Raw genomic sequence first — 14,746 nt, forward strand, 5'->3', positions numbered from 1 at the left:
AAAGGATATCAGCATGATTGGGCTCAACCAATATATGCTGATTATGACATCGAAGCTCTTTTTGGATACTGGCATAAGATCGATGGGAAAGGAATGATCATCTAGGGTAAGAGTACAGCCTATGAATATGTCGTTAGTGTTCTCTTTCTTTCTGTTAGCCATCTCGATGGTAAATGTTTCAGTTAAAGGTTAAGATTTACATTTGAGTAGATGTTTGAATGCATGACTAACAAAGCTCCTCTCCGCACCAGAATCGAAAAGAATGCATGCATAAGAGTTGTCAAGGAGGAACTTACCCATAACAACAGTAGGATCAGCGACTACTTCCTCCTGGCCCATAGCTAGTACCCTCCCTGTGCTGCCAGCTGTTGTTGCCTTAGGGAAATTTCTTTTGAAGTGCCCAACCTCTCCACAGCCATAACAGGCTTGACCAGCGCCCGCTCCAGGAGCCTGATTGGTTGGTTGGACGGTTGCCTTGCAGTATCGAGCCGTGTGTCCCTTCTTTCCACAGCTGTTGCATTGCAAATCACGGCAGGGTCCGTGATAATGAAAGTTGCACTTGTTGCGCTTTGGAAGAGTATCAGCATATCCATTGGTAGGTGCTTGGGTGGTTGGAACAACAGCTGGAGTAGTAGCAACATGAATTGCCACTGTTTGCTGTTTCTTGGAGGCCCTGCGAAGACTGAACCTTTTGTTTGTTCCAGAACGTTTTCTTTCCACCACTAGCCTTTGGTGGTTCGGGAGCGGCTGTTACCTCGTCAAGATCGACCCCGTGATCTATCAGAGTCTGCGCCAGACACTTGGCGCTATCAAATGTAGAAGGCTTAGTAGCCAAGACATTCCCTTGAGTTGGGGGCATTAGTCCCCAGATGTACCTCTCAATTTTCTAGCTTTCCGAGTGACCATTCCCGGACAGAGGAGAGCCAGATCACAGAATCTAGCTGTGTTGGCAGCAATGTCAGAACCCTGTTGGATAAGGTGTCTAAGTCCATAACTTATTTGGTATATACTTGACCCGACCCGGCATGGTCCATTTGGGTTGCACTTCACCCAAACTATTTATGGATAATTTTATGAGAATTGTATACTTATGATTTATTAATATATTATAAGTTATAATATATTCATATATAGTCATGTTATTTAATTAGTTTTAATCTTGAATTAATTATGAATTGATTTAGTGATTAAAAGGAAGACTAATTAAATCATGGGCTATTATATTTATATGGTGTGGGCTAATGCTCATTTGTTAATGGGCTAAGCTTATATGGAAGTCCATGGATGATCCATGGAGCTTTTAACCCATGGATCCTTGGAAGAGGAAAAGACATGGGTTATTAGGTTTTCACCCTAACCATGTACACTATAGTAGCAAGCTTATGTTGCATGAAAACACCCTAAGTGTGTGTGTGTAATAGTGGTGGCCGAAATCTAAGAGTTAGTATACTCTCTCATACATTTTCCAAGTTTGTGGTGATTTGTGATTTCCATTTGAGGCATTCACATTATTGGTGCTTGGCTCTCAAACTCTAAGGAATCAACAATCAACAAAAGGTATGTAATTCATCTAGTTCTTTTATGTTTAAAAGTACCCCATGCCATGCTAGATAGGTTATAAACCTTGGAAATTAATATTTTGCATGTACCTTAGACAAACATAGATCCAAGGTTTATTAGGGTTGCATGTACACTTAGGAAGTGTTAGAATGCTCAAAACCCAACAGTGGTATCAGAGCCTAGGCTTGTTTGTTTGATACTTGATGCAAAATAGTGATAAAAAGTCGATTTTTTGCTGTCTGACTGATGAACTCGCCGAGTCCATGGGGGGACTCGCCGAGTTCATGTGTAAACTCATCCTACTCGCCGAGTAGGTTCGTGCACTCGGCGAGTAGGAGCCTCAGAATGCAGATTTTCGACTTTTGCTGCTGGAAATGGACTAGAAACATTACCCTAAACTGTTTTGGTGTTTTAAAACTTGTTTTAGTTGGTGTAATGGTTGTTCTAATCCATTTACAATAGCTTATATCAAAATTTCATGCTTTGTATGTGTTCATATAATTCTTGAAACTTTGATGATCATGTTCATGTTCTTATGAATTTAGAAGATGATAGGAATTATTTGCTGAATTGTTTAGGATTAATTCTTGATCATTTATGTGTTTTAATGGAGTCCATAATTTGTCCTCAAGTTATGGATATCCAAAGGTCACTTCTTCTAAACACACACTTAAAACACATAAGTTACATGGAAATGAAGAGTCTTCATTTTTATGAACCTTTAATTCATAAGTTATGAAATGAAAAGTTTTGAATAGTTTCAAAACTTGTCCTCAAGTTTTGGAATTTGTAAAGTTACACACACTTTAATATACTTTAATTCCAAACCCTTAGAGTTTTAAAAGTTAAAATTCAACCCTTATACTATTTATAAATAGTTAAATTATTATATATATATGTATAAGATCAAAGTCGTCTTACCGCTAGTACGCCTCATTCATGAAGCCAGTCTATCAGGTGGGTATAAGGTTGTTGCCTATAAAATGACAACTTAATGGGTGTCCACTCTCACCCACCGCTTGCTTGACAGGTGGAGGGTCGTTAGCCGAACGGGTAGGACAAGGACTTATAAATTCTCATTAAAAGTATAATGAATATTATAAAGTAACTAAACCTTTTATAAATTCCCAATCTTAGTTACTTTAGGAAAATGTGAATATGGTGCTAACCCATAGAATTCACACTTTGTACCTTACCAAGTCGTTGGTGGAGCGTGTGTGGTTAACCGGCACACTAACTTGGACTAGTAAGGATCACGAAGGGTGACTTAATGTTTATCATAGATCGGTGGAGCGTGTGTGGTTAACCGACACATTGATTAGGTGATAATATTAAGGGTACCAAGTGAATTTGCATGGTTATTCACACCTTGTTTTGTGATCCTCGGCATCCCAGTCACAAAACATGAAGGGCACAATCGAGATTGAAACATGTCATTGAAAAGTTCAATGAATCTCAAAAGAATCTAGGAATTTCAAAAACCAATTAATCCTAATAATTCATTTCATTTTCATGGTGGAAATTGGTGAATCGTCATTCACCTACCTTCAAATATGTTATAGCTTAGATTACGGCATCCCTCTTCTAAGTTATAATATATTGTGTTGGATCCTAGCCTTAATATTACATTTGGGTGTATTATTAAGGATTCGACATATATCTAATCTAAACTTGTTTTCTTCTTTTCAGATGTCTTCCAACAACAATGCTTCGGGCTCTAACCCTACTGGCTCCTTTTCCCTCATGAACCTTTGTGGGAGGGTCATCTTTGATGGTTCCAACTTCATGGATTGGATCCAGAACATTAGGATGGTCACTCGCTACGAGGACAAGGAATATGTCCTCGATAAGGAGCTAAAGGAGCTTGATGAGTCCACTGCTACTCCTGAGGAGGTCGCTGAGTATCAGGCACATGAAAGAGATGCCACCAAGGTGGCATGCATCATGATGGCCACCATGACAGCTGAACTCCAAAAGTCCTATGAGGACTATTACCCTTTTGAGATGCATCAGGATCTGATGGAAATGTACCATCAGAGTGCTCGTCAAGAGCGGTATGAAATAATCTCCTCCATGATCACTACCATGAAGGATAGCGAACCAATCACGAGCCACATGCAGAAAATGCAAAGGTATGTGGACCGTCTAATGGAACTGAATGTGAACTTCCCTGAGGAGTTGGCAATTGATATCATTTTGCACTCCTTGCCCTCGTGTTATGATCAATTTCGTATGACATACCACATGAACAAGGAGGAAGTCACACTCAGTAAGCTTCAAGGACTTCTGAAGACTGCCGAAAGTGGTCTTAAAAGTAAGTCGGTTGCTACTCCTACTCCTACTACTACCCCTATTTTGGCTATCGGGCAAGGCAAAGGGAAGAAGAGGAAGCACCCTTCGAAGGGTACCAAGGGAAAGTCCCTTGAAGGCTCCTCATCTGGAACCAAAGGTGGTTCTATCACTCCTTCTGCCATCCCTAAGGATGCTGAATGCTTCTACTGTCAAAATAAGGGGCACTGGAAGCGAAACTGTCCAAAGTACTTGCAGGATGTCAAGGATGGAAAAGTGAAACCATCCCATGCAGGTATTTACACTATATTGTCTAATAACTCACCATATTCTAATTCTTGGGTGCTTGATACAGGTTGTGGTATTCATATCTGTTGTGACTTGCAGGGCCTAAGAAGAAGTGAGGATGTGGAGCACGGAAAGATAAACTTAATCATGGGGAACAAGAAGGTTACACCTGTTACCAAGATTGGAGGTTATACTTTGTTGCTAGATAGTGGGTTAAAGTTAGATTTGAATAAATGTGTTTACTCGTCTGAAATGGCGAGGAATATTATTTCCTTTCATGCTTTGTATAAACAAGGTTTTACCTTTTCTTTTGATAATGAAGTTGGTAGTATTAATGCTTTCTTTAATAATATTCTTTATTTTAAAGCATTACCTTGTGATGGTGTGTATGAAGCTGTATCGGTTGTAGATAATTTAGGGAATAATGTATTATGTATTGATTCTTCTACTAGCTTGGATAAAGCATCTTTGTGGCATTGTCGTCTTGGACATGTAAGCAAGAAACGCATAGGCCAGCTCCAAAAGGATGGAGTTTTGGAGTCGTTCGACCTCAAGTCGGATGATAGTTGTGAGTCTTGTCTACTTGAAAAAATGACAAAATCACCCTTCACTGGTACTTGTTGAAGGGGTGAGGGTTTGTTGGACCTTATACATACTGATGTATGTGGACCATTCAAAACCGCCACAAGGGATGCTAATCGCTATTATGTGACTTTTATTGATGATTTTAGTAGATATGGTTATGTCTACTTAATCAAACATAAGTCAGAAACTTTTGAAAGGTTTAAAGAGTTTAAACAGGAAGTAGAAAATCAATTGGGCAGGAACATTAAGATGCTTCGATCCGATCGAGGTGGTGAGTATCTTAGTACTGAGTTCCTCGACTATCTTAAGGAGTGTGGGATTGTCTCAAAATTGACACCTCCCAGAACACCACAGCTGAATGGTGTGGCTGAGAGGCGTAATCGAACTTTGTTGGACATGGTTCGCTCTATGATGAGTCGAGCTTCGCTACCAATCTCTTTTTGGGGGTATGCCTTAGAGACTGCCGCCCACATCCTTAATCTAGTCCCTACAAAGAAGGTTGCCAAAACACCTCATGAGATGTGGACTGGGAAAGTTCCCAATTCGGACCACATCAAGATTTGGGGTTGCGAGGCTTTCGTGAGGCGTGAGACTCATGACAAGCTCGAACCTCGAAGTGAAAGGTGTATTTTCATCGGCTATCCACAAAAATCCTTTGGTTATCTCTTCTACAGACCCAATGAGAATGTGGTCTTTGTGGCTAGGAGAGGAGTCTTTCGAGAGAGAGAATTTATAAGCCAAGGAGACAGTGGGAGGCAAATTGACCTTGAAGAAATTCAAGAGTCAATTGGTGAAGGAACCTCAAATACTAGCAATCAGCCCGAGGAGGAAACTCCTGTTGATCCAGCTGATGAGTCTGTACCTCCGAGGCGTTCCACAAGGGTTAGGAACACACCTGAGTTTTATTATGGATTTCATATTACTATGGAAGGTGATACATTTATCAGTGACAGTACACTGGTAAATCTGGATGAACCTAACACTGTTAAGGAAGCCATGGCAGGCCCGGAGTCTGCTAAATGGAAGGAGGCTATGGACAGCGAGATACAGTCCATGTATGACAATCAAGTTTGGAACTTGGTTAACAATGTACCATGCCGTAAAACAGTCGGGTGCAAATGGATCTTCAAGAAGAAGACCGACATGGATGGGAAAGTGCACACTTATAAGGCTCGACTGGTTGCGAAGGGTTTTACTCAGACTCAGGGTATTGATTATGATGAAACCTTCTCACCGGTAGCAAAGATTAAGTCTATTAGGGTCATGCTGGCCATTGCTGCATTTCATGATTATGAAATATGGCAAATGGATGTCAAAACCGCTTTTCTTAATGGAAAGTTGGCTGAGGATGTGTACATGAATCAGCCAGAGGGTTTTGTAAGTGCAGAATACCCTAATAGAGTGTGCAAGCTTGAGAAATCCATTTATGGATTAAAACAAGCATCTCGTAGCTGGAATCTTTGTTTCGATGAGAAGGTCAAAGAGTTTGGCTTCTTGAGAAGTGAAGATGAGTCTTGCGTGTATGTAAGAGCTAGTGGGAGTATAGTTAGCTTCTTGGTACTGTATGTAGATGACATACTACTTATAGGAAATGACATCCCAACCTTGCAGGAGGTTAAGTCCTGGCTTGGGAAGTGCTTTGCTATGAAGGACCTAGGGGAAGCTGCCTATATCCTAGGGATAAGGATATTAAGAGAAAGGAGTAAAAGACTAATTGGACTTAGTCAGAGTATCTACTTGGATAAGGTGTTGAAAAGGTTCAACATGCAGAATTCCAAGAAAGGAGAATTACCGATCCAAAGCAATGCCAAACTGAGCAAGGCTCAGAGCCCGAGTACATAAGATGAGATAGTTGAGATGAGTCGATTACCCTATGCTTCCGCTGTTGGCTCGATCATGTATGCTATGACTTGTACCCGTCCTGATGTGGCCTTCGCTTTGAGCATGGTCAGCAGATATCAGGGGAACACTGGCAAGGCTCATTGGACTGCGGTAAAGAATACCCAGTTTGTGTATTGATCTATCTTGACCCAGTTTGTGTATTGATGGAATCCTAGCTATTTAATATTATATTAGGTGTGAGACCCATGTATTATATGAGTTTATTTTAAAAAACTTAAATATGAAATTTTAACAATTCGAGAAGTTTGAATTTATAAGAAAAATGAGAAATTTTTTGAATTATTAAAATTAATGAGGCTTTAATACATTGAATACATTACATATATAAACCAATTCTAATAAATACTTTACATATATATTACCTTACATATTAAATGTAAAATTTTAATTTAATAAAATGAAAAATACAATAAAATGACAAGTGGAAAATAGAAAACTCAAAAATTCTAGAAAATGTCATGTGTCGAAATAAATGAGAAGAAAACATGTGACAAAAAGATTTTGATTTATTAGGGATGATGTTTATTTCATTAGAAAAATCGGTAAATGACTAAAAATGAGGAGTTCTTTGAAAAAAATACCATGAAAAAAGGGATTTCGGAATCTGACCATAGGATCCGCAGAGCACCCTCTGCGGATCGAGTAATCCCTCTGAGGAAATGGAACACCTCTACGGATCTTGAGTTTTTTTAATTTTTTTTGTTTTTTTGTTTATTAATATATTTTTTTAATCACATAAGGTATTATGTGATTATTATGTAAAAATTTTGACAAAAAAGGATAAACATAATGAACTTATGTTTAATATTAGTCCACAAAACTGTTTGGGAATCCACAAAACTGTTATCAGCGGATCAGTGTACACCTCTGCGGAATAGTGTATGCCTCTACGGATCAGTGTATAAATTTTTATACCGGTTAAATATTGTATCAACTCACCCCGGTATTGAAAAATATAGAAATGGTCTTCAATGCACCAACTTCTACAAATGCAAATATAGAAATTTGAAGATGAACTCATATTATAAAAAAATATGCAACTCTTTACGAAAAATTCAACGAGCATCTATGACTATTTATACACTCTTCAACTCTTTAGAGCTTTTTGTCGGTCCACAGTGTTGTTTGTCAGTCTGCAAAGTTTTTTGTCAGTCCGCAGAGCTGTCTTTAACCAATAATTGTGATCAATATATTACAATTTTTTATTAAAAGGTAAATATTAATAATTAAAAGGTACACATTATTTATTAAAATATAACAAAGTCAACGGACCAAAACTAAGGTTAACATAAAAATAAATAGAAACTAATATTAGTTGTCATCCATGCATTACAATTCAAGTAAATTGTCGTGGAGGTAAGACGCCAACACGTTCAACTGGTATTTCCCAATGCATAAGGTTTGGAATAGGATTCACTATGTCAGTTTGATAAGCATTTTGATACACCGCAGTAGTTAACTTATAATTTACCATAAGTTGGATTTCTTCAATTTCAAGCCTTTGTAGTGATGCTATAGCGTGAGGACAAGGTATACCGCTTTTTTGCCATTTCCCGGAAGTACAAATGTCACGATCTAATTGCACGAATTCGGTGGTTAAATACTTACTCCCTTCATATCTGTCGCCAACAATATGCCTAACCCTACAACCATCAGAGTTGCTAAATCTTTTTTGAAGCACCTTAAGTGCATAAGGGGTCAGAAGACCATGAAATTTTCCTGTGAAATTAACTGAATCATCAAATAAAAATTATGATGCAATAATTTATATTAAAACATATCATTATTACCTCCGGATACAGCACATTGACCATACACTCCTTGCATGAAGTCATGGACCATTTGAATGATTGTTGTTATTGGTAACTCATGCATGTTTGTCATTATCCAATTGACGATATCGGGAATGTCAATGAATTTCACATTGAAACATACTTTATGGAAAAATGCCCGTACCCATTTTGCAATGACAATATTGTCAAGCCAGTGAAGATCATTCCCATTCACCTCATTTTGTAAGGTGTTCAAACGCCCATAAAAATCAGACACATTATACGTTTTGCATGTCTTCCAGAACAACTGCTCCACAACTGTATTGTTTCCGGTGGAAGCCCGTATTTTCTCAGCTATATTTTTACAACAATAACCACGATATGAATCAGGATAAACTCTCTGTACTGCGAAGTCTATAGAGTCAGACATATGACTTATGAAACCAACTTCCATACCGTTATCTAAACATTCTTTCAGCCTCCTCATGAACCATACCCATGACTCGTCACAGTTTATGCTTCCCAAAGCAACTGCTATAAGTAGGGGTCATGACTTCCATCTAAAGCAACCACAATGTACATGAATGTTATGTAAGTCCCAGTTAGAGGTACGTGACAAACGAATATGATTGATATCATAGACGTGAGAAACATACGAATCTGTAAGAAAATATAAGAATAGTAGCCAGTTAACAACTTCAAATAGCCAAAAATTTAGTATGAAGGATTACATACCACACATCTTAATGCCACAAAAAAAATTGGAAACGATCATACATATCTTTCTTAATGCACGTGAAGGTGTTAGGATTGGTTATTTGCAGATTATGAAAGAAAATCGGTAGGTTGGAGAAACTTTTTTTAACACCTCATTGAAGGAACTCATTTTCACAACTTTCCACAACTTCTCAAAATTAAAAGGCTTGTCCAATTTAAATGAAATCTGTATCCATTAATCTGCAGAGCAGTTTGTTAGTTCGCAGATCTGTTTGCAAGCCTGCAGAGCTTTTTGTTAGTCCGCAAAGCTGTTTGTCATTCTGCGGAGCTGTTTGTCAGTCTACAGAGCTGTTTGCAAGTCTGCAGAGCTTGTTGTCAGTCTGCATAGCTATTTGTTAATTCGCAGAGTCGTTTATTTTATTTAAATCATCATTCATTCTTCAATAAACTCACACCATTATTCTGAAATGGCCACTAATGTACCAACTTCTTCAAATGCAGCGACATCAGCCGATGCTCCACGTCCATGGACGACAACAGAGGTGATGGTCCTAACACGATGTTGGATGAACGTTAACGAGGGTGTGACACCAATAGCTCTGCGTCATTGCCATGTAGGTGATGAATGGACACGCATAACAGGTTTGTTCAACCATGAGATGGGAGAAGGACAACATCGCCTTAAAGAATATGTTGTTACTAAGTGGATGAAATTAAAGGAAAAAGTCACATGGTTCAATCGATGGTATACTTATATTAAAAATATGCCACGTTTTTACGCAGACGAGGAAGAACTTTTACAAGTTGTTAAAGAGCATTACATGATGGAGCATGCTGGAAGTGAGTTCGAATATGATGATGTTTGGAATATAGTGAAAAAAACCAGTATTTCATGTACACTGTAATATTTTATGCGTAATGTTTGCTACTTCTTTATCTTATTATTTGTAAGGGTTGTCTTATCTGTTTCCATGTATTTGTAGTGTTTGCAGTTTCTGGAATAAAGTGTTTGTATTTGTTTCCATGTATTACGCAGACGATGAAAACAATCTAATAAAAAACAATTACATATAAATAACCTTATACAAAGTTGTACATATAAAAACCTACTACATCAAAATAACGTACTACAAAAACATTAAAAGTACGAGAGATATTTTATAAGATTCCAAGGGGCTTCATACTCGAATTCCGACCCATCGCTAATGGATTTGTATTCCTCTTTCGCCGCCTCCAAGATCACTTCCTCGTCTTCATTGAGACGTTCATCATCAATTTTGTTATAAAGACCGTTGAATAACAAAATTTCTGTTTTTACTTCATACCATTTAGTTGTGACAACAACGATGTTACGATAGTTTCCTGCAGCGATTTGAGGATCAGCGTTGTAGGTATAAGTTAAACGGGTCGAAAAACTTGGATCATTCACATCGATGCTCTCGTACACAGTAATATACGCACATGTTAGACGTATGATCTCCTCAGCGCTCCATGGTCTGGAACCCATTGTGAGTGAAAATTTGATGGTGTCCAGAAAAATAAATGAAAGAAAGGGTGAAAATTAGATGAAATCATACACATACTAAAGTAAATTTATAGTAAAATATTAGTACTGCGCATCGAAAACTATTTGATACAGAGTAGACGAAACATTATTGCGGAATTAACAGTACTTTGCTGCAGAGTTGATGAAATAGTAATGCAAATCGAACCAGTGCTGCAGAATTAATAGTACTTTGCTGCGAAATTAACAGTACTTTGTAGGAATACTAGTTTTTTTTTGTCTTATACAAACTTCATAATAAACACATTGTAAAATAAACATCATTCATTCAATTTTTGTAAAGAGTTGTATTTTTTTTTTATTTATAATATGAGTTCATCTTCAAATTTCTATATTTGCGTTCGTAGAAGTTGGTGCATTGGAGGTCATTTCTATATTTTTCAATACCGGAGTGAGTTGATACAATATTTAACCGGTATGACAATTTATACACTGATCTGTAGAGGTGTACACTGATCCGCTGATAACAGTTTTGTGGATTCCCAAACAGTTCTGTGGACTGATATTAAACATAAGTTCATTATTTTTATCATTTATTTGTTAAATTTTTTACATAATAATCATATAATACGTTATGTGATTAAAAAAATTAAAATTAATAAAAGAAGAAAAAACGAAAAAACGAAAAAACGAAAAAAAAATAAAAAATTAAAAAACTCAAGATCCGCAGAGGTGCTCCATTTCCTCAGAGGGATTACTTGATCCGCAGAGGGTGCTCTGCGGATCCTATTGTCAGATTCCGAAATCCTTTTTTTTATTGTATTTTTTATTTTTTCCAGAGAACCCTCTTTTTTTAGTCATTTACCGAATTTTCTATAATTTCATTTATACAACACCGTGTAATATTATGATATCTCAATTTAGAAATAAAGACTAATTGTATTAAAAGACAATACGTGGCTCTTGGATTCCTTAGATTGGGTTGAACAATAGGGATACGACATGGGGTCTAGTCAAATCCGGACGACCATGTCTGTCTCCATCACCGTACATGAATAGTGCCATCCTAGCAAGGTTTGTTGCACCATCATTAAACTCCCTTAAAAACGGAGTGTCTGCACCAGCCCGTTCCTTATTAAGTTTCCTCCACGTTTCCATGATTAACTTTTGGATATACCTTCTAGCTTCCGTTTCTGAAGCACCCGTCTCATGCATGTAACATTGGATTGATTTTGTATTATCCCCTCTTGCAATTTCATCCTTAAAGGAATAAGAGAATATTAGAGCTTATTTATTTAAATTACTTTTTGATAATGAAAATATTGATTTTGTTGAGAAATATCTTTAATTGAATGTGACATGCAATTTAACACAGAACGATAATTGTAAAAAATTATAATTACCGAGGATGTCCCTAAGTCATCAACAAGTCGGAGGATTAACGAGGAGTAGCGAACTATATTTTCAGCTCTCTTTATGCCTTGTAAAATTTCTTGTTTTGAAGTAGTCGAGGTCAAAAAGTTAAGATGCATAAGTATTACAGGAGCAGCTATTGATACACAAGCGTTGTCCAAGTACTCTTCTAGTGTTGGTGTATGTCCACTATGATACCACCGTGCTTCTACCAAGTATGCCTTGCATAAGTCTGCCCACTATCATGTTATCAAAACCCAATACAAAATTAGTTTTGAGGATCACAATATTATTAATCAAAAAGGAAACAGGATATGCTATTATTGAAAAGGATGGAATAATCACCTTTTTTTTTAGGTAAGGAAGGATCATGAATCCAGTTTTCGTTAATGTTTCATATGTCATCTCATTTACCGAATTGTAGAATCCAATGAAACAGATCTTCATATAATGTGGAAGCTTTCCGACCAAATTGATGTCCCATCTACAATTACGAACATTTTTTGAAATAATATAAAACTTCTACTGTAATTCCAAGGAAAGAAAGAGCATATTTACAATTACCTCTCCACAACATCAGTAAATAGTTCAAGTTCATCCAAAGTACCATACACATCATAGACATCGTCAATAGTAGTTATTATGGCATTAACCTTCAATAGCGTTTTCCTTTCATCACTAAAGTGAGGTAGGTAATTCACCCCAACTGTCCACAGGAAATTCTCCACCAATCGATCTCGGGCAAAGCTTAAATTATTATCCCAACTTGTATTTCTCCACCATCTATTCATATGTGTCATCAGCTATCATCATTAGTCTATTCAAGCGTACATACCTCTAACTATTGTTTATTTATAGGATAATGGATACAAATGGGTGAAGAAAATGTACCTTGAAGAGTGTTGTAGATCTTCAAGGTGCATAGCTTGGCCAATATTAAAATCCAATTTTGCAAGCTCCAAAAGGGTCGGATTCATGCCACTTCTATTCTCATATTCAACGATAAACCATTTTGCCTCTAGCCTCGGTACTCTCCAGTGCAGTGGAAGCTCCAAAGCGTGAGTTACCATTGATGATAAATTTTCATTAATTTGCTCTATATTTTCTTTGAGATATATAGCTGTAAATTCTCTAATATCGTCCATTATGCTTTCATTCTCAAATGAATGATATGAAGCCTCATACAAGTTCAACGTGCTCATCATATCTTGGTATAAGTGCGGCTTGAAATTTCGAGTTGTGTCGCTGAAGTTGCGAAATATATCTAATTATATACAAAAAAAGAATGATTTAAAGTGTTACTTTTATGACTCGTGTTCTTTGAACCTTTATAATTTTGGGATGCTGGATCAATATATAGATCTCTAAATTCTCTTAAGAGAAATGAAGCATTGGAGGTTATAAAATATATTTTATTAACATTGTACCTTGAGGAACATGATAACCATGTTGTCTCATTAATCTAAAACCAAGGGCTTTAAGGTTTAGATCCATTATATCCCACTTGTCTTGAGTTTCATAGTAATTGTGGTAAATCATCTCCAAGAGATAATTTATTTCATCCACAAAATGATACGCTATTCCAAGTCTCTGCAAATCATCAATTAGTTCAAGGGTACTCAACGGATGGCTCACTTTGTATATCATGGACTTCACTGCATCTATCAAAGTATCTGCTCTTGACGTGTAATCATTTCCCTGTGCATGTAGCTGAAATTCGTGAATATACTAGCAATTAAAAAGGACATGTAAAATGGAAATAGTTATAGAACTTATATTGGGTACCTTGTATTTGGTAGAGAGTGACTGAATATGATCAAATGACCATAAAGATAACTTATAGTTTGCTGATCGTCTAACGAGGGATTTATCCGATGTGATGGCTATTGATGTGGATTTTGATAAATATAATGGCTTGCATATGTTAAACCCGCTTTTGGCATAAGAATCATTGTAAAAGAAGCTTGAATTGGAAAAGAAGCACAATAAAGCCATTAAGAAGGACGTATGTCAAAGCCAAAGACCACACTTGAGTTGATGCATAATTTTTTGTCATTGCGGTCTCGTTATAAGCACATTATTTCATCCCTCCTTTTTTTTTTGGTGGTCAACAAATACTCACAATATTATCATGTTGCTTTGAGTGGACGATATTAATTCTTTGTCGGTAGTTGGTCCTCTGATGTTGACTATGCTTGTAATGTTTTAAGCATGCTTTCCATTGGAAATAGAAATCTATGGACGTTAGTGTTTGAGGCATTTTTATGCTATCTTTTAGTATATCTACTCAATTTTTATACTATCTTTTAGGATATCTACTCAATGCGTTTACATCATTCTTAGGTATCGTTAGTTTTTCAGAGACAAAAGTTCTACATTTTACCGAACATATATGTTGACTTCTATAGTAGAAAAGGTGGACCAAATTTCTGCAGTTTGCTAGAAAAAGATTGTTTGGTTTTTAACGTCTGTAAGTTGTTAAAATAAACTAAAATTAAATAAATTAAATTTTTAACTTAAAAAGAGTTTATCACGCTACTAGAAAACTGGGCAATTTCGGAAAGCCATATCTGTCAAAAATCAATAGGGAAAACTGATTTCCGACCATATTAGATCTATCGTAAAAAGCCCCATGGGTAAATTTTACTGACGCAATATCGACGGGATTTGCGACGAATTTCCGAAGGACAACGACGGCCGCTTGTCGGACTTCTTT

General features: G+C 36.8%; 2 protein-coding genes across 3 annotated transcripts; both read right to left on the reverse strand.

The window, feature by feature from the left end:
- Nucleotides 1-7,960: 7,960 nt before the first annotated feature.
- Nucleotides 7,961-8,850, reverse strand: LOC145131672 (uncharacterized). The gene is made up of 2 exons (XM_079066328.1): nt 8,415-8,850; nt 7,961-8,355 (listed from the first exon to the last, which is right to left on the reverse strand). The coding sequence occupies exons 1-2, from the start codon at nt 8,848-8,850 to the stop codon at nt 7,961-7,963; spliced, it is 831 nt and encodes a 276-aa protein (XP_078922454.1).
- Nucleotides 8,851-11,036: 2,186 nt separating this feature from the next.
- On the reverse strand, nt 11,037-14,093 carry LOC145130012 (R-linalool synthase QH1, chloroplastic-like). 2 transcript variants are annotated; one of them, XM_079064861.1, is made up of 7 exons: nt 13,816-14,093; nt 13,458-13,740; nt 12,922-13,294; nt 12,595-12,813; nt 12,376-12,514; nt 12,021-12,269; nt 11,037-11,877 (listed from the first exon to the last, which is right to left on the reverse strand). In XM_079064861.1, exons 1-7 carry the CDS (start codon nt 14,023-14,025, stop codon nt 11,590-11,592), a joined length of 1,761 nt encoding a protein of 586 aa, XP_078920987.1. In that variant the 5' UTR covers nt 14,026-14,093; the 3' UTR covers nt 11,037-11,589. The 2 variants fall into 2 exon arrangements, with proteins under 2 accessions (XP_078920987.1, XP_078920988.1); XM_079064862.1 differs by having other exon boundaries at nt 11,038-11,877; nt 13,458-13,728; nt 13,816-14,092.
- Nucleotides 14,094-14,746: the final 653 nt, after the last annotated feature.

Source organism: Lactuca virosa, chromosome 8 (assembly GCF_052849685.1).
Source record: "Lactuca virosa cultivar CGN04683 chromosome 8, Lactuca_virosa_CGN04683_v6, whole genome shotgun sequence".
In the NCBI taxonomy this organism is placed as follows: Eukaryota; Viridiplantae; Streptophyta; class Magnoliopsida; order Asterales; family Asteraceae; genus Lactuca; species Lactuca virosa.

What these genes read in the sequence shown, in the direction of transcription:
- LOC145131672 (XM_079066328.1), bottom strand. Translation starts at nt 8,850, where the DNA reads ATGGAAGTTGGTTTCATAAGTCATATGTCTGACTCTATAGACTTCGCA. An exon ending in TCAATGTGCTGTATCCGGAG is followed by an intron (nt 8,356 to 8,414) that starts GTAATAATGATA and finishes TTGATGATTCAG; the next exon opens with TTAATTTCACAGGAAAATTT.
- LOC145130012 (XM_079064861.1), bottom strand. Translation starts at nt 14,025, where the DNA reads ATGGCTTTATTGTGCTTCTTTTCCAATTCAAGCTTCTTTTACAATGAT. An exon ending in TTTACTGATGTTGTGGAGAG is followed by an intron (nt 12,515 to 12,594) that starts GTAATTGTAAAT and finishes TCGTAATTGTAG; the next exon opens with ATGGGACATCAATTTGGTCG. An exon ending in ATGACTTAGGGACATCCTCG is followed by an intron (nt 11,878 to 12,020) that starts GTAATTATAATT and finishes TATTCCTTTAAG; the next exon opens with GATGAAATTGCAAGAGGGGA.